This window comes from Giraffa tippelskirchi, chromosome 13, assembly GCF_054371585.1.
Source record: "Giraffa tippelskirchi isolate mGirTip1 chromosome 13, T2T-mGirTip1v1.2.pri, whole genome shotgun sequence".
In the NCBI taxonomy this organism is placed as follows: Eukaryota; Metazoa; Chordata; class Mammalia; order Artiodactyla; family Giraffidae; genus Giraffa; species Giraffa tippelskirchi.
Genome location: NC_137287.1, coordinates 95836245 through 95858633, shown reverse-complemented (window position 1 = coordinate 95858633; position 22389 = coordinate 95836245). Strand labels below are relative to the sequence as shown.

The following is a 22389-nucleotide window of genomic DNA, read 5'->3' as shown; positions in this document are numbered from 1 at the left end:
AGGAACCATAGTGATGATCCTTATTTTGCTTCTGATAATTAATAATTTGTATCTTTTTTTCTTGATTAGCCTGGCTAGAGGTTTACCAATTTTATCAAGCTTTTCAGAGAACCACCTGTGATTTCACTCATTTCCTCAATTGATTTGCTTTCAGTTTCATTTATTTCTGCTCTGATTTGTATTATTTCTTTTCTTCTGCTCACTTTGGATTTAATTCACCCTTTGACGTGTCAACCCCAGCCTATTGATGGTAATGATCTCAGCTAGGAATGCCTTAGAACTTTCTGGGTGTGTATTATTCGTAGTGAGCCCCAGAGACATCCCTTCTACTCCTGCTGCTGGGGCAGTTGTGGCTGGACCGCCCCTTGTGGTTCGTATATGATCACTGGATGCACTTCAGCAAAAACCATGAGGGAATTGTGAGGAACAAGATTTCTCACTCACAGGTCCTGGAGGGTACGTAACAAACCTCAGGGTTACACAGCAAGGTCAGAGTGGGAGAGGGAGAGCCTGGGGCTCTGTTTTATTAGAGTCTGAGAGTGGAGTGTCTGGGATTTCATGGGGTCACTCCCAGTGGTGTGGACTCCAATCCCTGGGACCAAGACTAATCCCAGCTTACCCAACTACTGATGTGTCTGGTAGCCTTGGCAGGGCACTGACATTTCTTTCATAGGCAGAGAAACAGCGTGGGCTGGATGCTGTCAGGAAGCAGGGGCATCTAAACCAGTGATACCGGTGAGTGGCAGGGCAGAGGGAAGCTCAGTTGTGTTGACAGAGGAATGGGGCTCACTGCTGTGGGGTGGGAGAGGGCACGCTGGTGGCACAGGGACCTAGATTTGACCTGTGCCTGGACACAATTATGACGTGGCCTTTATCACAGTGCAGCTCCTCTGCCAGGTGTGCATGTCCAGGAGGACAACCATGGTGCCTTGCTGTGAGTTAGGCCAACTCCCACCATCCGGGGTGCTCCTCTCCTTCTTGGAGAGCATGCTAGTATCCACTGCAAGGAAATAAGCTCTGTAAAGTTCTCAGCATGACGCGCTACAAAGACTAATACTGATGGTATGTTATCTGTCATATCTATTAGGAAGACCACTGGACAGAGCCCAGGGAAGGCTGTAAGATGTGAGGTGGGAGGCCAGTGAAGAGGCCTCGGTAGTAGACACGAGGGAAGCAAGGCCAAAGCAGGGTGGGGTGTATGGAGAGGGTATCTGCTCACAGCAGGGAGAGGTCAAGGATGGCTTCAGGGCCTCTGCTGCAGACAATCACAGGCACTTGGGGAGGAAGGGCTCAGAGAGCTAGTGTGACTGTCACAATGTTGGCAGCAACCTCAGGGTCGCTGATTCAGGGCTGTGGACCACCAAGGGAAGCAGGCCTTCCCTGGAACCATGGAAAGTGGTGCAAACTATGCTCTGAGTGGAGCCCAAGTCTGGGGAGGAAAGTGGGGGCAGGAGGGGCTCAGGCAGCAATGCCTGTAGCTGTAGAATATAGGGGTAAGATACAGGGCTGTGTCTAAACAATGGGTTCTGTTGCTAAAAACTAGTTGGAAAACCTATGTGAGGTTTGTGCTGAGCAAAAGTAGGATAGAGGCAGATCTCACAGAGTCTACTGGGAGGGCCAGGCAGGTAGCCCACAACAGTGGGTGGCATCAGGGGGCAGAAGGCCCCAGGGCTGCATGGGTGGCTGGTGGAGGTAACCTGGAGGATCTGCTAGTGGACCAGGACGCTGGGGCAGGCCACTTCTGAGACGCAGAAAGATCCTGACTGACGCCGGGACAACTCTCCCAGGAAGGGCTGATAAAGATCAAGATGCGGAGCTGGTGAAGGCAGCAGTGAAACCAGTGAGGGTGGGTGAGCAGGTATGGGAGTGGACCCCCCCTCGCAGGGGTGGGCATGCCAGGGGCTCCTGGCCACTTCAGCTCTCCCTGGCCTGAAGCCACTGGACTTCTCTTGGCACAGCTGGATGCTTCTTGTCTTGCAGATCTTCGCTCGAATGTCTCTTCCGGGTCACTCAAGCCACAGTAGCCACCACCGTGCCAGTTACTGTCCATCGCCCGTGTTTGCATTTCTTCCTCACCTGTCGGCCCCCTCCTGGAAGGTCACTTCCACAGGAGTGAGCCCAGCCGGTCGTGCTCACAGCTGGCTCTTGGCCCGTGCTGGGGCCCGGAAGTGACAGCGTTCACTCGCGGATGCCCTTTGACCTCCGCATCCGAACAGCTCGCTGGGCTGGCCGAGACCTCGGGATTCGGCTCCAGCTGCGCTGTTGCCCCTTTAGGCGCTGGGCCGCGGCGCACGCGCATTAGGGCCGTTGCGCGCGCAGGCGCAGTGGGGCGGCGGATGTTTACAGCGGCAGAGGTCGGCGCTGCGAATCGGCAGGCGGCGGGGCGAGGGGCTCCCGGCCGAGGGGCGCCGGAGGAGCTGCAGGTGCGGGCCGGCGGCCGACCCCGCGGGCCGGCCGAGGCGGGAGGTAGAGCCGCCGCCGCAGCTCTCGGCCCGGCCTGCGGAGGTAGGGGGGCGGTGCGTCCCTTCGGCCCCCTCTCCCTTCCTCTCTCCTCTCTATACCTTCCCTCCCGCTGGGCGCGGGCTCCAGGTCCCTCCCCCGGGGGCGCTTCCTCCTCTCCGTGTCCTCCGGGCCTTTTCCGCTGCTCTCTCGCCCCCACCCCAGCATGAACGCCCCTCCTCATCCCAGGCAGCTCCCCCCACTCCCGCCCCCTCGGGGGTTAGCCCGCGTGGGTTCCCGGGGGTCCCGAGGTCTGTCTCCGTGCGCAGTGCTCACACCCCTTGGGTTGACTTAACTCTCCAGACGCGCAGCTCGTCCCTAAATTACTAAGTAGGAAACGTTTGCCTTTAGCGCGGCACGAGAAGAGTTACAGAGGTTTGAAACAGGTTGTGCCTTTTCAGAAGGTGGGAGAGTCTGGCTTAAGGAAGAGTTGGCTCTTCCAGCCTTGGGGACTTAGCTTCAGGCAAGACCTGGAAGAGGTCTCCAGTTGGGAAGGGAGCTCTCCTGGCTGTGGTGCCTGTGTTTTGTGTTTGCCAGGGCCTGCCTCTCCCAGGTTGATGTTTGCACCTCAAAAAAGGCCTTTCTCTAAATCCCCACTTGGTTTCTGTGCCTGCTAAAGTTTTCTTCGTTCTTTCTGGCCAGGGAGGGGCTGAAGTAAGCAACTGCATTTGTAGTGTTGGGTGGGCCGGCTGCTGCTGCTGCTGCTAAGTCGCTTCAGTCGTGTCCGACTCTGTGCGACCCCATAGACGGCAGCCCGCCAGGTTCCGCCGTCCCTGGGATTCTCCAGGCAAGAACACTGGAGTGGGTTGCCATTTCCTTCTCCAATGCATGAAAGTGAAAAGTGAAAGCCGGCGGGTTCCTATAACTCACGTCCGAACGTGCCGCTCTTGGGTGGGAGGACGGTTGAGGCTCCTGAGACCAGCGCCTGGCCTCTCTATGCTTGCACTTGGTTGGGAGAGATTCCTTGTTCTGACAGTGTGTCGGTATTTCCAGCCTCGATTTTAGAAAGCTTTTTTGTGTGTTAAGTAGAAATTCTTTCCATCCAATATGTGTTCCACTGCTCTGGTTTTTTCAGGCCCATGAATAGTGTGTATATGGCAGACTTTCAAGTATTTGAAAACAAATCCCTTGCATTCCTTGTAGGAGTTCCGGTTTTCACAAGGAGAAACGTCTCCATTTCTTCCCTTATTCCTCCAGCAGGAGGTGTGATTTTGCTTTCTTTTCCCCAGTTTATCTTCCACCTGAGTTACTTTGTCCATGTTGCCGTTAATAAGTAGCCTGATGAGGGCAGACTTGAATCTTGGCCCCCTTATCAGAGCTTCGCTCTGTGTTAATCTGGCCCCTGTGACAGCCTCTTTGGCTGCCAGTCTGAGACCTTCCTACTCCTGCTCAGCCCCCTCCTCCCTGTGCCCTAGCTGTTGGTTTTGGGAGGAGCAGCCCAAGAGTAAGGTTGTCCTGCTGGGCAGTGCCCAGTTAAATGGAGTGGTGAATTAAGGGTTGCAAAGTGTAACCAGTCAAGCATCCAGAAAATGATATGCCATTACTTTGAAAACTTGGATTAGAGTGGATTGTAGGTCTAGATTTGGTTTGTCAAAGCCATCTCTGAGGCTGTTGTTGGTGTTTTTGGTGGCATTAGAGCTGATCACATTGATGGTTAGTAATAAGCAATGATTGTTTTCAGTGTGAGGAAGTGTTAGGTTGCCAGGCAAAGTTAATAATAAATATCAGATCCTACGGATGGTCACGTGCAGCCCACCAGTGGCAGCAGATAAGGTTACCACATAGTTATTTAGCCTGTTGTTTTGGATGGAGATACCAGTGTGTTCAGTTATAGAATTTTGCTCCCTTGAGAATTTTTCAAAGCAGTATTTGGTGTAGGGTAAAAAACACAGGCCTGTGTTTGAATGCCAGCTCTCCTTACAGACTGGTGTGTGATCATGAGCAAAGCAACTTTTCATTCCCAAGTTGCCTCAGAATGTTGTGAAGCCAAAATGAGGTCGTGACTGGCAGGTAGTGCCTGTAAAAAGATTGTAGTTATTTTTACTAAAAAGCTAGCCTTTGCATGTGGATTAAACTCTTAAAGTGAGGCAAAGTTGAAAATAAGGGATAAATACTTGGTAGACAGTGAAACATACCCATCATTTACTTGGTGTTTGCTTTCTGAGGACAGAACATTACACTCGGGGTTTCTGGGTGAAGAGGTGGCTTTCACATCCACTCTAGAGGATGTGTGAGAGCTAGACCTTTCCCTGAAGCAGCCAAACAGGACTCCACTTTTAACTAGTGACCCAAATCTTAAGATGATTGTCCTAGCCTAGGGGTATCGGCATTAGCCTCAGAACTAAGTGGTTCATCGAGGATTGAATTTGACCTCATTAACACTTTATCCTCTCTGGCTGAGTTAGTTGGTGATGGTCTGTAACCACCAAGGGCTCTGAAACAACTTAAAAACAGGGTGAGAATCAAATAACTGGGCAATCCTAGTGACTTGAGAAGTCTCATATTCTGCTTTAAAATCTGAACGATGAAGATGAATTGCTCCAGTCATAAAATGGAAGAGTGCTTGTGTTAAGCCCCCACCTTTCACACACTTTGTGTCCTTGTGAGAAGCTGAAGATTCATGCATGTGGTCAGTAACTTTCATTCCTGGGGCATGCTCTCCCACCGCAGTTGCTAGTTTTGTGTGTGTGGTGTGTGTATGGAATTTTTCTAGCAGCAGTTTTTGTGACTCTCATTCTACTGTTAGAAGTCCTCAGGATTGTGAGGGAGAAGCAAGCATAAACTTTGTAATAATAAAAATGTAACATTATGGACATCATGCTGATTCGGAAAACATATCAGTCTTTGTGATGTCAGGTTTTTTCTTTTTTCCCCCCCAGCAGTTAATATCAAAGTGTTTGCTAAAACATTACCATTTTATATGAAGTCAGAGTCGCATGTGGTGAGTATAAAATTGGAGTTTTTCAGGAAGAGTAAAACCTCTACAGATGCAGGAGCATTTTCCCTGGGAATCAGATGAGGATACATTGTACTTTAGTAGTTGGCTCCGAGAGGAGGACATGTTATTTTTTCTCCTTGAAGGCAGTTTGGAAGAGAGCAGAAATGTAGTTTTTATTGTTGAAGAGGTGGTGGTATAGTAGCTATTTCTCAGGAGTTGAGGGAATTCTAGGAGTCGCCTGCTCCAGAGTTGCAGCCTAGAGACAGTTCTGTATTTGTTAAAATGAGGTTTTTGTCACAGTATGTTCCAGGGAGAAGAGAGTTTTGTGGATGTTGTTTTGGCCTGAAGTTTTTACATCAGAACATCCAAATCAAAGATCGAATGGTTTGCTTGACTTGATATTTATGGGCATGTGGGATTTGGAAATGCTAGGCAAAATATAAGACAACAGTTGAATTTGAATTTCAAAGTAACAGTGAATACCTTTTTAGTATTTATTGACCTGAATTTAATTTTTTTTTTTTTGCTTTTAAAGATTTATTTTCAAAAGATCTATAGCACTTGAAATATTCAAAAAAAATCCCTCTTAGAATGATTTTTTAGTAAATATATCTACTCTCTTTTCATGTTTACATTCAATTATTTTTCCATATGTGGAAATATCCTTGTTAAGATAGATGTATAAGCAAGATATTTTTAATCCTAATTGCTTGACTTTCTAGAATGATGACTTTTAGTAAAGTCTTGAATTCTTCAGTGATGTTTTTAAGTTGTCAGCTGTGTGTTAGGTATCACATGTTCATTTGTATTCAGTTGATATTATAAATTACAACTTATTTTTGGGTGAATATAATTAAATTTGAAATTTGACTTTTTTTGTTGTTGTTCTGGGTCTGGCATCCTTGGAAGTGGAGGGAGGTAGTGTAAGGGACTGGGTGTTGAGTAAGTATATTCCATCAGTATTATTTTTAGAATTCAGAATCTGAAATTGGTGTGTGTTTAGGACTTTTATTGTTCTGCTTTAACCTTTAACGTGAATAGCTCTTTTGAAAATTCTAAAACTGCAGCTTTGCCTGAGCGTGATCTCGAAGATGGGAGGCGCAGTGAGTGCTGGTGAGGACAACGACGAGCTGATAGACAATCTGAAGGAGGCGCAGTACATCCGCTCTGAGCTGGTGGAGCAGGCTTTCCGAGCTATTGACCGTGCAGACTATTACCTCGAAGAATTTAAAGAGAATGCATATAAAGATTTAGCGTGGAAGCATGGCAACATCCACCTCTCTGCTCCGTGCATCTACTCGGAGGTGATGGAGGCCCTGGACCTGCAGCCTGGCCTCTCATTCTTGAACCTGGGCAGTGGCACTGGCTACCTCAGCTCCATGGTGGGGCTCATCCTCGGTGAGTCTGGCTCTGTCTCACGTGCAGGAAGGAGAGCCTGCTGGCAGCCTGTCCTTAGTGGGGGCCGAGTTGTAACTGCCCTTGGCCTGCCCAGCCACCGTGGTGTCCACACAGCTCTTGGGTTTGGGGGTGATGGTATTAATGGAGAAATTGCCGTCATGAACAGAAGAGTCCCTCTGGAGCTTTCCTGTTGCCCCCACCTGTACCTCCAGCATCTGACCAGCACAGCTTCCTCTTGGACAGCAGAGGACCTAGAGATTGTATAAATCTGGACCTTACGGTGATTTCTCGATTAATACAATCACTCAGCCTCCCTGTCATTATCTCTAAACTGGAATAATTAACTTTAAAGTCCCTGGCAGTTAAAAGTTCTTCCAAGCAGTTTTTGTTTTTTGTTGTTTTAATACTAAGAGTTAATACTTGTACGTTATTTTCAGATGTATTCCAGAGGTAGGAAAGATTTCACAAGTTATGCTATTTGAAGCCCTTTAGCCTGTTTTCTCAAACAAATAAGTTGTGAGACTATACATGGAAACTGACCATTTTAATACTGAAACATCATTTTCAGATTACTGAAGATTTTAAAGATTCCTGCCTCATGTTAAATGCGGTAGTGGGGGACAGGTGTCTGTTTTCACTCAGGTGAACAGTTCTGCGAGAGGAGGGCTAGGAGCCACTCTGTGCTTTAGGAAAGGGCACTGCGGAGGAAGTGGGCTGGTGCCCTGGGTGAAGGAAGACATGGCTGGCCCAAGGCTGCTGGGGTCTTGGTATAAATGGCTGTTGGAACTGACAGGGTTTGCTAAATATCTTAAGTTTTTGGCTTACGTATCTTAACGTTGTTATCAAGTCAGTGTAAGATTCTGAATATTGGTGATTTCAAGTAATAACAGCTTAAAAGTCAAGTTTAATCATTAGCAGTACATTACAACATTGTTTCTCTGTGGTTATTACAGGCACTTTAGAAAATCTTAGTAGTCACAGTTGCTTTTGTGGGTATGGAATGAAAATTTTGGTTGCTTTATAAGTTCATATACTTCAGAATTTGGTAAAGTTTTGAGTTTCTGATCATCTGACTTTGGGCTATAAAATATAAATTTGGGCTATATCTTCAGATTATTAAATGTGTAGTTTTTGTGTTCTTGTTTTTTTTAGGCTAAATGCTTTTTGAACTTGTCTTGGATTGAGACTGCTTTGCAAAGAGAGCTCAGGTTTTTCATCATTCTGGAATTAGTGAATTGTAATTCCTGCTGTTGGAGCTGAAAATTGGAGGAGCTAAGGATAAGGTGGTATTTGGGGGGAGGGGGAGGGTTGTCAAACTGATTAGATTGGAAATGTTATTAAATGCTTAGGAAAAGATGACTTAAAGTCATCTTCAACTGACCTGGTGCATTTGACATTCTCTAGAAGTCATAAAGAAACAGCTCAGGATGGATGTTGTTGCTTGTCTTCTCTGAGCCCCCACTTTCTCTTTCCTGGGGGTTTTGCTGGATGTCAGGGAGGAGAGTTCTGAAGGAAGGAAAGCTGTGTTTTTGGTTGTAATGGACACTGTGAACTGCTTTGATGTATTTGAAGACGGTAACTTGAGAGTCTGATTTCATGGGTAGAGTCTCGGATCTGCAGGGAGAAGGATACAGGCAATGGACCGTTTTCACTGCCCGGTTGCTGTGTGTCGTAGGCCTCCCTCTGTGGCTTATTCAGCTTCATGCTGCTCACTGCTGAGGTGAAGACTTTGCTGGTCTCCCAGTGCCTGAAGTCTTTCATCTGACTTACGGTGACTTGGGGTCCCTGCCCTCTCTGCCCTGCTGCCTTTCTGCCACTTTGCTGTGCTTATGTTGTGACTCCTCGCCTTGCTGAGGGTGCTCCTTTCTCGAGGTTCCAGTTGGCAGGACGGCGGGGGTCAGGGGGGAGATACAGCACTTGTGAGCTTAACTTGACATTGTGTGACGTGGGAGCTGCTCTGTCTGGAGGCCCTTGTGGGACCAGTTTCAGTGTTGTGTCCTTGGTACCACCATTCTGACCCGTCCCGTACTTCCTCCCCTTTCAGTCATCTTTTTATTGGAGTGGGTCAGGGGATGTGTGTCATTACTTTGTTTGGTGTGAAGCTTCTTGTCCTCAGTAAGAGTCTTAACAGAGCTGAGGGGCTAATGAGAATTTGATGAAGGGGAAGTAAATGCATGTTTTCTTGGTCTCTGGCAAGTGACCAAGAGAGCAGTGGGATTGGACAGGAAGTATTGTGGATGTGGTGTCATAAACACTGGAGATGTGACTTCTCAAGTAGGCTGTGTTTTGATGAGAGGCGGTTTTAGCAGCCGCTCTGTGTGGGAGGCGTTGAGAAAGGAGAGTGGGTGAGTCGTCCAGGACGTGGGGGGGTGGGGGAGCCTGCCCCTGGGGGAGCTGCTGCACCGGGAAGGGACCAGGTGAACAGTGGCAGCAGAGAAGTGTGTGCGGTGCGCAGATGGCTGCATTTACCCGTATTTCTGTTGGATGTAGGGCTGAGTGTTACACAATGACTTTATATGTATGTCTTCTAAATAAAGCCCTACATGCCATGTTCATTTTCTCATGCAGATTTTTTAAAAATCAAGGTATAACTTATCCATAGTAACTTGACAAAGTTGCATAAAGCATGTGTGAATTTAGTATGAAGTATGAATCTTGGTGACTTTTTACATCCTCCTCCATGTAAGTACCACCCAGAACAAGATGCAGAGTAGAATCTGTGCCCCAGAGGTTCCCATGGCCACTCCTCCAATAGTAGGACCCCACCCCCTCCAGGGGGAAGTGTACTCACCTCCATCATACAGGTGAGAGTGTTGCCTGTTTTGACCTTCATACAAATGGATTCTTAAAACCCAGAGCTTCAATGAAGCTGTTTTGTGTCAGTAGTTCTCACTGAGATTTAACCCAGAGGCATTTGTATGTGGAGGAAGCACTTTTATCATTAAGTGGGCTTCTGAGTTTTCTCATAGCTTTAGTTCCAGTTATTGATAAATTTCTTTCTTTTCTTTCATTGTTTCATTTATTTGGCTGTGTTAGTTGCGGTGTGTGGGATCTAGTTTCCTGAATAGGGATGGAACTCGGCTCCTTGCATTGGGAATGTTGAGTCTTAGCCCCTGGACCACCAGGGAGGTCCCTGATAAATTTCTTTTGATTAAAAAATATTTCATGGTGACTTTGGAATAACAGTTTTATTTTGATGATGATTAAAACTATTTTGTGAGGATTAAATACCACATCTGAGTGTTTGGGGAGACATTTGTTGGAAAAAAGGCCTGTGTCCACTTTCATTTGCAAATACACATTTCTTCTTTAATTCATTGTTGTTGTTCATTCGCTAAGTTGTGTTCGACTCTGTGTGACCCCATGGACTGCAGCACGCCAGGCTTCTGTGTCCTTCACTATCTCCTGGAGTTTACTCAAACTCATATCCGTTGAGTTGGTGATGCCATCCAACCATCTCATCCTCTGTCGTCCCCTTCTCCTCCAGCCTTCAGTCTTTCCCAGCGTCAGGGTCTTTTCCAGTGAGTTGACTTTGTGTCAGGTGGCCACAGTATTGTAGTTTCAGCTTCAGCATCAGTCCTTCTAGTGAATATTCAGGATTGATTTCCTTTAGGATCGACTGGTTTAGTGGCACCTGTAACTCTTGGTTTCAGACCTTGGCTGTTTTACATTTTCAGATAATTCTTTAAAAGTTTGAGGACAGGATGGTCAAGGCTTTAGGAAGCTGTGAGTTGGTAGTGCCATGTAAGAAGCATTGTTGATGTGGTGAGCAGAGGCTAGTCTGCATATTTAAAGGTTGGGTTGGGTGATTTCGGCCCAATAAATGTGAATTTCTGTAATTATACATGTCCAGTCAAATGTGTTGCAGTCGATGAAATAGAAATAAAGGGTAGGGGTTCTTGTCTTGTTTTTATATGTTTTCTTATTCTGAAACCTTTTAGGCCCTTTTGGAGTGAACCACGGGGTAGAACTCCATTCAGATGTGACAGAGTATGCAAAGCAGAAGCTGGACTTCTTCATCAGGACAAGCGACAGCTTTGACAAGTAAGACCAAAACTGTCCATGGGTCTGGGTGTCAGTTACAACTTAAACTTTGGATTAAGTGGAAAGAAATCAGTTTATTACTGTTCATGTTCTGGCAATTGTGATTAAACTGTGGCAGGTGAGTCAGTGATATGTGTGTATATGTTCTAGTTATTTTAAAAATATTTTGTGTTTTTAAGGACCTTAAGTTTTTTTTTTAATTATGATACCTAAATAAAGGTAATTTATCACTAGTGTAAGAGAAGGAAATAGAATGTTCATTTTTTCTTAATTTTCATGTTTCCAACAGAGGCAGCATTTTATTATGTACTTGTTTCTGAAATGGAATTGTTGCACTTGTCTTTAAACTTACCATGTAACTAACTCTTGCCATTTTAAAACAAGGCATTTAAGTTTTTACTTTAGGGATTAAAATTTTTAGAAAAAGCAAGTATATTTTTTTCTCTTTTTACTCTGTTAGTAGATCTTGAATAAGATATGAAGCAAGAGAGGATAGTAAATGATAATGAAGATGTAAGATAATATAATCATAACAGCAAAGATAGTGATATGCTTGGAGCTTGGGTGACTTAAGCTTGGATTGTGTTTATGATACTGACTTTCATAATATTTCCTTTGAAATTTCTAGAGTTCTGTTTATTACTCACGTAATTCTTTCAGAAGTCTGATATCCCAGCTTCTGACTGTTAATTTTATTATGTCGCTGTGGGATTGTACAGGGAAAACATAACCTATGTTTAACATAGATTTACTATATAGACTTGTTATAATGTGATATATTTAGTTGTGGAAAACATCTTTTGCTTTCAGGTTTGACTTCTGTGAACCCTCCTTTGTTACTGGCAATTGCCTGGAGATTTCTCCGGATTGTTCTCAGTATGACCGGGTGTACTGTGGGGCAGGCGTGCAGAAGGAACACGAGGAGTACATGAAGAGTCTCCTCAAGGTTGGGGGCATCCTGGTCATGCCACTGGAAGAGAAGGTCAGGTCCTCTTGTAACTGGCGGTTTTGTGCACTCAGCTGTCTGCTGAGGTCTGTTCTGGGGAGTTGACAGGCATTTCCCTTGTAACTCTTGTTACAAATCCCTTCGTCTTACAGATGAGGAAACAGGCTAGAGAGACGGCCAAGGTGGGGCGGGTCCTTAGGACTTGCCTAGGTTCTGATTTGATTTGTTTTGGAGGAGAAAGGACACGTGAATACTTGGCAGCAGTTACAGAGTCCTTCCTTATTTAAGATCTCGCCTGTTCTTTCTTTCTGATGCCGGCAGTGTGAGTGGCCCTGATCCATTGTTTCGTTAAGGGCCGTAGAATGATACCTCCTCATTCTGTCATTTCTCTTCATTTAGTAGCCAGAATACACAGGTGGAGAGAAACACCCTCATTAGTTATTTGTTTACCCTGAGGTATACTTTATAAAAGCAGGATAAATTCTGATTCTTAACCTTTGTTTATCAGTTTTTCTCAATAATTGGTTTTCTAGCTTCTGCCAAAAGTAGTGACCAGTGAGGTTTTGCTTGATTTTTTTTAGCAAAATGAATTCATGCAAAAGCATACTTAGTATTTTAATCACTGTGTGACCCTTAGCAGAGCTCAGACTGTCTCACTTTAGCCATGGCTGCCTCTCCACATTGGCTCTTGGGCTCTGCAGCCTCAAGAATGTTTGATAGTTTTGTTAATTTCTGGTAAGAAGACGTTCCAGACTTAACTTTGTGTACTTTTTTTTTTTTTTTTTTTTTTAACCACCAACTTTGAATTAGCTCTTTCTGAAAATGAATAATCCTTGTTCATTTTCAGTTTGGTGGGAATTGGTGTTTAGACACCACAGTTGGGATCTCCACGGTGATCGTGGATCCGTGTTGATTTTTCTGATGGACCACTAATGCTTGGGAGTCAACCGCCACCCACTGCCCCAACACACACACATTTTTTTTTTTGGTTTGATGTTTTGGAGAGAAAAGACACCATAAATTCATATCAGTACTTCCAAATCAAGATCAGGACCAGGATTTTTTTCCCTCACATTTTAGTGTTATATCAGTAGTACTTTTTTCTCAAACTGAAAGTCCTCATCCCCAATCACCTGGGTTACTGTTTATCTGCAATGCATGGTGTCATCAGCAGCAATCTGATTTCTGAAACTAGTGCAGGATTTTTCTTGTTTTGTCAGGGAGTGGCTTGGGGACCCCACTGTATTGTCCTTATATTCCACTAGAGATGTTCAAATTACTATGTTTAAAGTTACTGAGAATTATACCTCTGTGTGAAGTTAGGGCACCATCCCCCCAAAACTGCTCATTTGTTTTCTTTTCTTTCAGTTTTGAGAGGTTGCCATTTTGGGGATCACAACTTTGTAAAATAGTTACAAGATTCCAAAGTCTAAGCAAGGAATACTCAGAATTTTATTCTGTGTATGTCCCCTCTTCTCTGCTCCCTTCACCTGTAGGTGACTTGGTTTTTGGTTTATCTTTCGTTAAAAAAGTAGAAGCTAAAAAATTTTCAGTGAGGGTAAACACTATTTTATACTCCACCCACCCATTCATACATATGAGAGTTGATAATTTTAAGTTTTATGCATCATTTATTTTTTAAAAAAGTGATGTTCATTATAGCTAGAAATTCTTTTTTATCCCTGTGTTGTTTATTAAAATTTTTGTTGGTGTATAAGAATGTGGCTGTTTCAGATAGGTGTATATAAGGCTGTGGCTGTTCCGGATGGGGGTATATAAGGCTGTGGCTGTTTCAGATCGGGGCGTATAAGGCTGTGGCTATTTCGGATAGAGGTGTATAAGGCTGTGGCTGTTTCGAATAGGGGTGTATAAGGCTGTGGCTGTTTCGGATAGGGCTGTATAAGGCTGTGGCTGTTTCGGATGGGGCTGTATAAGGCTTTGGCTGTTTCGGATAGGGGTGTATAAGGCTGTGACTGTTTCAGATAGGCATTTGAATTTTTTCTAGCCTTTCACTGTTAGAAACAGTGCTACTGTGAAGAGCCTGCGCAGACCGTGGACGTTACCTTGGTTTTGTTTGAATTTGTGACCTCCTGCAGGAGTGCCTGACCAGAGGCTGTTTAACCTTGGCCATTTCAGAGGCAGGTTGCCAGAAGCCGGTTGTTATTGCTGTTTCAGTAGTTTGCAGGACAGGGCCAGATGTCCCTGTGTTTGCTGTTCTTTCTCAGAGTATTGTTTTAAATACGTATTCACTTATACAAATGAGTTTAGAAGTCTGTGTTGTGTTGCAGAAATACATTGTGTTAACATCTAGATGAATGAGGGATTGAAGACATCTTTTCAGTATTCATGCAGATGAATACTCCAACATGAAATAGGGATTTATAGTTTTGTTTACAGGTTTACACATAGTTTACTGATTATATTCAAATAGTTCATGTTCATTATAACTAGCAGTTCTCCTTTTAAAAGTTTTTTGAAAAAAAAATTTTGCTGCTATATAGGAATGTGGTAAGTTGATGTTTGTCTGGTACATGGGTACTTAGTTCTTTTAGTTCTGAGATCCAGGACACAGAGTCTTAGTTTTTAGAGGATTTGCTAGCTTAGATATTTTTAGATGAGAGCGCAATCATCGTGGCTTGTCAAAGCTGACCAGAAATCCTACTGTGAACTGTTCGGCCATTCAGAACCTGGCACAGTCACGGAGCACATGCGTGACTGTGTTGTTCAGTCAAGTTCTCGTGGTGCTCCTTGTACTGTGGTTCACAAGATCCATCTGGCTGACCTACACTGCAGCGTGTCAGCCAGGCAACCCTGTGTCCCACGGGGGCTGCATCCCTGGAAGCCCTTTAGACACATCGATGTGCACCTCTGAGAGTGAGGCCAGGTACCCACATCCAGGGTGGTGTACCCACATCCAGGGTGGCCCACTCACCTTTGAGGAAGCAGCACTGATTTGTGATGGTAGCTGCTGTTCGGTGGGGGCAAGATGGTCTCTTCTTGTAGTTCCCATTCCCCAGAACAACAGCCAGGACTCAGTCTAGGCTGAAGGTTGCAGGTGGTTGTGTCTTTAATGACTTTTACTTTAGGATCACCCTGGTCTCCTTACGTTTCCCCTACAACAGTGACTTCTTTGGAGAGTCTATAAGAAGCTTGTCTTATCAGAATCCCCACATTCCTTCTCTCATTGTTTCCTTAACTTCTGTACTAGGAACTGAAGTACTTTTGCAAGAATGTCACTAAATTAGGTGTCGTTCTGGTCACATCATGCCAGAGGCCTGTGTTGTGTTTTCATCTTTAGTGTCTGCTTTTTTAGATTGTGTATAGAATGATTATATTTAAATATAAACTACCAGTAGTCAAGTCTTTGGAATATTCTCATTTTAACCTCTGGGACAGCTGACTAAGATAACACGCACTGGCCCTTCTGCTTGGGAAACCAAGAAGATTCTGGCTGTCTCCTTTGCTCCGCTGATCCAGCCCTGCCAGTCCGAGTCCGGGAAGTCGAGGCTCGTCCAGTTACGTGAGTGCAGAGATTCTTACTTACCTTTTAAATCTTTTTACTCTTTCTAGAATTTGAAGGGAAACAAAATTCGTCAGGAACCTTTTAATATTAAAGAGCATTTTTCTACTCACCGAAGCCTTAAAGTTTTACAAGTGATTTTTAAAAAAATCACTTGAAATCATTTAAAAATTATAATTGGTTTTTAGCTTATTTTGAGTTATTTTAGGTCGTTTGTGCTTAGTATTCAAGGATGAAAAGAAACTCCCTAGAAAGAGGAAAAATGGAAGAGAAGCATGAGCCGAGGCAGGTGACTGTCAGCTGGAGGACCCGATGTGCACAGTCAGGTTGTGGGAAGCACTGGCTGGGCAGGTGCTTAGACCTGACTTTATCATGTAGGTGGTGGAGCCTGTCCTGTATTTTAAATAGAAGATGTGGCACCTCTGGACTCCCTGGTGGTTAGGGGAAAATGACTTTATCGAGTGCTTGCTTCCTTGAAAATGCCTTCAGAACAAGTAGGCAGATGTGACCTGCAATGGGGAGGACACTGCTGTCCAGAGCCTCTGCAGAGTTTTGGAAGGTGAGGGCTCAGGACCAAGACCAGTGTCTTGGTCACGCTTGGACAGGATCATGATGGGGTGGAGGGGACCCAGAGATGCAGGTTTTAAGGCCAGGGCTTCAAAGCAAATGTAGCCCAGTGAACAACTATGATGCTATTTAGGGCTCCTGAAGAGAACATTCCAGTTATTTGTAACTTTATCTCCTGGGCCAGAGGTTCCTAGACTAGTAGAGTCATGTTGATGAGGGTCAGCTCTCAGATGGATGGGCAGGTGATCAGACTGCGGGCAGGAGCCAGTCGGGAGACCCTTGGGATTTTCCAGGTAGGAGATAAAGGCCAAAGCTAAGACGCTGGGCTCTGTAGTGTCAGGGACTCAGGAGGCACGCAGGGCCTTTCTGAGGAAGGATGTGGGAGTCAAAGCTGGCTGGCATGTGGTGAAGGTGGGTGTATGGGAGGCTCTGACCCCAGTCAGGCCTGTATTGGAACCCAGGGAGCCTTTGGCTGCTCTGTGTTACCTGAGGCCATGGGCTGGATGTCAAACCAGGGATCAGTAGGCATAAGCAGAGGGGAACTTCTTTAGGGAACACGCCAGGCTGGGTGGAAGAGGAAGAGGCAGCAGGAGAGACTGGGTCCAGGGGGAAGAGGTGGCTTCCACCAGTGGTATGTTGGGGTGAGCTGGAGGCCAGAGCTGGCCATCGGGAGGTCTGAGAAGGCATCCTGGGGGGTCACAGCAGGAGGAACGCTGAATGGCATTGGAGCAGGATGCTGTGGTGGGGTGTCTAGGAGCAGGTGAGTGCCAGGGCCCCTCCCGTGTCCTGACAAAGGAGCCTGGGGCCCCTGTGGGGCAGCGAGTGCAGAGCCAATTCTGTGAGGGCCTCTGTGGTTTGAGTAAGAGATAGTGCAGGCAACAGAGGAGCCCTCTCTATAATGTGGGTTATTATTTTTTGGAGAAGTTAGGTTCGGAGGGTAGAAAGTGAAGCTCATTTTCAGTTTAATGTATTTAAAACATGATCCCTAGTAATTCTCTTCCCCTCAGAAAAACCCTTATATTGCCATGTAATTTAATTACCAGGTTTTATTTTTCTTTGATGTGCTTTGGGAATTTTGTTCCTAAAAATGTTTTGGAACTGCTTGTTCTCTACTTTAATAAAAAAGGAACAAATACTTAAATTTCTGAAATACTGTGAAAATATTAAAATAGATAAAAGAATGCTGGAGCCCCATGGTCACTGTATTTCTGCTGGATGAGAGAACGCATCAGTGAACACAGCAAATAGAGAAATGAAGCCAGATGCCAAAGGACCAAACCCTATAACCCTGGTTCTGATTCTTCCACTGATTGATTATCCGAGCAGTGCTGCTTCCTTTTCTTACCTGATTTAAGGGTCAGTTTAGTTGAAAATATGTTTTGAAAAATACCATATGACTGCAAATTAGAGCATAGTTAACATTTGCCTCCAACCCTCTCCTGTTCTTGTCATGTGTTTGTAAATATGCCAGTGAATGAAAATGAGGTTAGAATTTTCTCAGATGTCTAGACCTTATGATGTTATGAAGGTGAGGCTGAGTCTTGTTCTTTGCACGCAGCACCCCTGGCGGTTCGCAGCCTCCAGGACCTGGCGCGCATCGCCATCCGGGGCACCATTAAGAAGGTGATTCACCAGGAAGCGGTGAACAAAAACGGAAATGGACTGAAGAACACTCCCAGGTTTAAACGAAGGAGAGTTCGCCGCCGCCGAATGGAAACGATTGTTTTTTTGGACAAGGAGGTCTTTGCCAGTCGGATCTCCAACCCCTCTGATGACAACAGCTCTGGAGACCTGGAGGAGGAGCGGCGGGAAGAAGAGGTGACCACACCGCCGGACACCAAGCCCGAGCCCCCGGTGAACTTCCTGCGTGAGAAGGTCCTGAGCCTCCCTCTGCCAGATCCCCTGAAGTACTACCTGCTTTATTACAGAGAAAAGTAGGTCTGTGGTTCAGGGGAGGAGACCCAGTCTGCCTGGAGGGCCATCGGAGCAGGTGCACTGGGGAAGGAGGGGCTCCTCTCTGCATCTCGTCTGTCCTTGACAGTCCTCTGGAGCGCTCCTCCCTCAGTCTGATTTCGGTGAACACAGTCCACAAGTTAAGAATGTTTTCTCAAAAGGGCGAGAGTCCCCTGGAGGAGGCACTGACTTCCCGTTCTCAGGAATCACTGAGGTCTGTCTGTGGAGGCGGCTGGGAGACTGTTCCTTACACGAGATACAGTGCATCAGAAAGGAAAACTGAAGTTGAAATTAACCTGTGTTGCTTATGAAATATGAGACAGAAAGCACAAGTTTTTAACTGTATAAAATCTTTTCTGAGTGGGACACGCCTATGCCCAAGTTTGAATTTTATAGTATCAACCTTTTAATTACTGGCACTGAGTTTCACTAATAATAATAAGTGAAACTGAGTGAAAGTTTCACTAAATCAGTTATCGGGAGTGGGGAGACACTGAAAAGCCCTCCCTTATTTTAAATAAATTAACGAAATCGTATGTGAGTTGTCACTTGTAATTTAGAAAAAGAAAATTTGTGATGGGGGGAGGAATGAAAGTATGAAATTGCCAATTGTCTTTATGGAATTGCAGAAGATTTCCAAGGAATTTTTTGTGACACCTTTGTTACCTTTAAAAGAACCGGCGCTGAGTAATACCATCAAAGAAAATCCTGAAGAAGGAAACCAGTGTCGTGTGTAAGAAAGAAGCTACATTGCTTGTGCTGCAGTGACAGAGATGATCATTGAATCAGCTTTGAGGTGACAGTTTCTGAGGTTCCGTCCTCAGAGCATGTGGAAGGTACTGGCTACAGGAAGTGGATGGGGGATGATGTGGACAGCCCGTGAATTTTTCTTCTGTTGCTTATTTTTCTGTAATCACATTACAGTACTGACTCATAGATTTTTATCTTTTATAATTTTTGAGAAAAAGATTGGTTAGTTTTGTAATTTTTTTTAAGAACAAACATAAATGATCAGTAGCTCTGTTGCAGTGGAGTGGTTTCTCTCAACAGCCATTTGTGCAGTCCATCTTATCCAGGCCTGTGTGTTGAGAGCTTCCTGTCTTATCACGTCCTGGGTCTTGAAGCAGAGGCCGTCCTGTTGGTCAGGTGGCAGGATAATTACAGGTGACACTGCTTCTTCCAAAACATTGGTTCTTGTCAGAGTTTTCAATTTTATCCAAAGACTAGTGTAATATTAACAGTAAATCCAAAATCAGAATGCTGATGGAAGATTGATCATCAGATTTTACGATTAATTTTATCCCTTAGCTTCTCAAATGTTGCCGGAGTTCAATGCCTTTGTGGTTTCACTAGCTTCACTGAGTTCTTTTTTTTTTTTCATTTATGCTTTTTTTAAAAATTGAATCATTTTTATCATAGAATACTGTGTGCACGCATAGCTGGGGAGATTGTACAGTGCCCTAAATTGGTACAATTAAGCTGTTGTAAAGAAGGTTTCTTCATTGCTGTGCTTACCTGCCTTTCACTGGAAGTCAAGCCTCTTTCTCTCAGAGACAGAAGCATGAGTCATGTTTACTTGCTAAGGCTTCTGTTTGCGGATCTTGTTGATGTTATTCTAATTGATTTGTAGAGACCTCTGCAGCACATGGACATTTTTGGACATAATGTTAAATAAGTGATATCTGAAATCTGTTGTTATTAGGTGGCTTGACTGAATTTTTTTCTATCATTGTGTATGGATTTCCCTATTTTTTCAACCACATTTGCCTTTATGCTGGATCGTAAAAACTCTTTACAATGCGTAAGACATTATTTTCCCCTATATATGTTAAACCTTTCCTAACATTTTGTATCTACATGTTGGTTTGTGACTTTTACACCAGAATTTGGTTAAAAAAATATATATATATAGACAGATAGATAGATACTGAGTATATGTGAAATAATTTGGTGTTGATCTATATTATAAACATAAAGAAGAGTCATCAGTGAGCTTCCCCATGTATCAGCACCTTTCTCTAGAGTTCAGTATGAGACACTGTTTTCTGTTTTCAAAAACAGATGAATTATATATAGTCTGTGTTGTCTGCAAGGTCTGCATTGTAAACCATAGACATTGGCTGACTTGTATGTTTTGAGTAGTCTGTATTTTTATATGTGACTTTTGTCTTGAAAGTAGTAAAGCCATAGACATGTGCAAAACAAATAATAAATTTATAAATATTAAGTATGTCATATAGAAATCAGCTGTGTACTTAATATTTTTGCCAGTCTGGAGCTTTCAGGGGATTAATGCAAGAAATAGGAAACAAAGACTTTAATGAACTGATATTCAAAAGATTCCAATAAAGGTAGTTAAGACACTTTAGCCTTCTTGGAATTGTTTTTGTTTCCTGTGTGGAATTAAAATTCTTGGCTACTTTTTTTTTTTTTTCCAAAAAATCTTTTAAAGTAAGTTTTAAAAAGTTAGGATCATGTGTTTTCTTTCACTATATTATTGCTGAATTCTGTACCATTTTAGCACACCTGGGGGGGCCTGATTTATAATTAAACACAGGAAGTTGGAATAGACAAAGTCAGACTATGTGAACATAGGTGTCTGTAGAGTGTCTGGTTAGTTTTTTGGTACGATTTTCCCGTATCGTGAAAATGTTAAATAAAAGATAATTGGATAATGGCAGCATATCTTACAGGGCCATAGGGGTGAGGGTAGAGTTTTGGTGTAGGCTTGGTTGGGGGTCAGGCCAGGGCCATGGTCCAGATTTAAGGTCGGGGTCCGAGGGTTGTGGTCCAGTATGTTCCAGTTACCAGCGTCTTCGTGGTTGAGAAGAGGGCCTCCCCTCACAGCCTTGTGGGCTGCCAAGAAAGACATTAATACTCTAAACATCTGTGTGTCCCTCTTCATATCAACCATCCAGCACTCTGTGGCCCTGCAATCCTTTGGCCTCCCAGTGGTCACAGACTTTTGACACTCATTAAGACTCAAAGATATGGGAGCAACTGGGCCTCTCCAGGGGAGGTTCATACTGCGGTTGCCTGGTCTCGGGGAGCCACATACACCCATGTGGGCTCTGAGAGCTGCCAATCCTGGATTCCATGAAATGGAGTAACCTTTGAGCCTCCCACTGCGTCACTGAGCAAGAATTTCCTTACCACTGTAGCATGTAGTCTCTGCTCTTTGTAAAGAAGGGAGGAGACTGGATAAATGAGCAATATTGTTCTTGGGGGCTGGGTGAGGAATGCAGCCAGGGGGCAGGTGTGACTCCTGCGCCCCCACCACCAGGGACATGAGTGAGGTCTGTGCCTTTTGCAAGTGAAGGGCTTCTTGCTGTCATAGGAGGACCGCAAGGGCATTAAACAGGTGGTTGCAGCTCCTGACTGTCAGTCAACCCTCCTTCCTTGGCCTTCGCGTCCCACGGCTGTGCCGTAGGCTGTCAGTGATACGGAATCTGCTGTTTTCCCCAAGCCAGCACCTGTCTCAAGCCAAAGCCCAGAACCTCAGCTTTCCTTTTGGAACTTTGTTATCATTGAATTGTTTAAGCAGGAGTAGGCTTGTGAAACTACTTAGTAGGCTGTGAGTGGTGGTGTTAATCCAGATTATGTGATTTTTGAGAATCAGGTTAGTGGTATTGTTGTTGGCCAAATTCTTGGCCTTCTCTCCCCACTGAAGCCGAGACAGAGTTTGGAGGAAATAAAAAGGAGGCTTTAATTCTCAGCTGGCAGAAAGGGGACCACAATAGGCTCGTGCCTCAAGAACGGTGGCTCCCCCTGCCTCTGCCCCCACCCGGCCATGAAGAGTCTGGGGCTTATATAAAGCAAGGGCTCACAGTCAGGAGTTGGTGATGAGAAACGAAGGTGATAGGATCGTTATTTCTTCCTCTCGCATTTTTTTCAAAGACAGTCATAAACTGGCTTCAGTAACCCAGTAACTGAATCTGGCAGTTCAGTGGCTCGGTAGCCTTCTTTCTGATACGTAACTACAAGGGGAAGGGTGTTGTAAGGGTAAATACAGATAGGGGATGTATTTAGCATAGAATCCAAGGAAAGAATGTGAATTGTAGCTCCTGCAGAGTTAGGGGGCAGAAAAGCAAACTCAGTTACACACATTCAGCTTTAGGAACTAGGAATGTTCAGGCCTGCTCACTGTTCTCTTAATCTTCTTTGTGCTCAGGAAAGGAAAGGAGAAAAACTCATTGCTCTTTTTTTCCTTTTCACTGATACTGCAGCAGTATGAGCATGATTGGGATAATAATTTTTAGCATTGGAGCAGATGAAGATTTTGTACATAGTCAGTGCCATATGTATTTGATGCTGTAACTAAAGAGATAATCCAAGTGCTGTTTCACAGGCTGCTTTGTGGTAAAGAATCTGCCTGCAATACAGGAGACATGGATTTGATCCTTGAGTGCGGAAGATTCTCTGGAGAAGGAAATGGCAACCCACTCCAGTATTCTTGCCTGGATAATTACATGAACAGAGGAGACTGGGGGGCTACAGTCCATGGGATCGCAGAGAGTTGGATAC

General features: G+C 44.6%; 1 protein-coding gene across 18 annotated transcripts in view; it reads left to right on the top strand.

Annotated features, from left to right (window-relative positions):
- The first annotated feature begins 911 nt into the window (after positions 1-911).
- PCMTD2 (protein-L-isoaspartate (D-aspartate) O-methyltransferase domain containing 2) overlaps positions 912-22389 on the top strand; it is a 56571-nt gene continuing 35093 nt past the window's right edge. For 6 of the 18 annotated variants that reach the window (XM_081557327.1, XM_081557330.1, XM_081557323.1 and 3 more), the window contains exons 1-5: positions 2343-2423; positions 6505-6835; positions 10777-10879; positions 11690-11861; positions 15222-15345. In XM_081557327.1, the coding sequence (XP_081413453.1) occupies positions 6529-6835; positions 10777-10879; positions 11690-11861; positions 15222-15345 (706 nt within the window). In that variant the 5' untranslated portion in view covers positions 2343-2423; positions 6505-6528. Of the gene's footprint in view, positions 1063-2326; positions 2506-6504; positions 6836-10776; positions 10880-11689; positions 11862-15221; positions 15346-17470; positions 20229-22389 lie in introns of those variants that run through there. The other 12 variants (XM_081557331.1, XM_081557335.1, XM_081557328.1 and 9 more) reach the window with 6 other exon arrangements.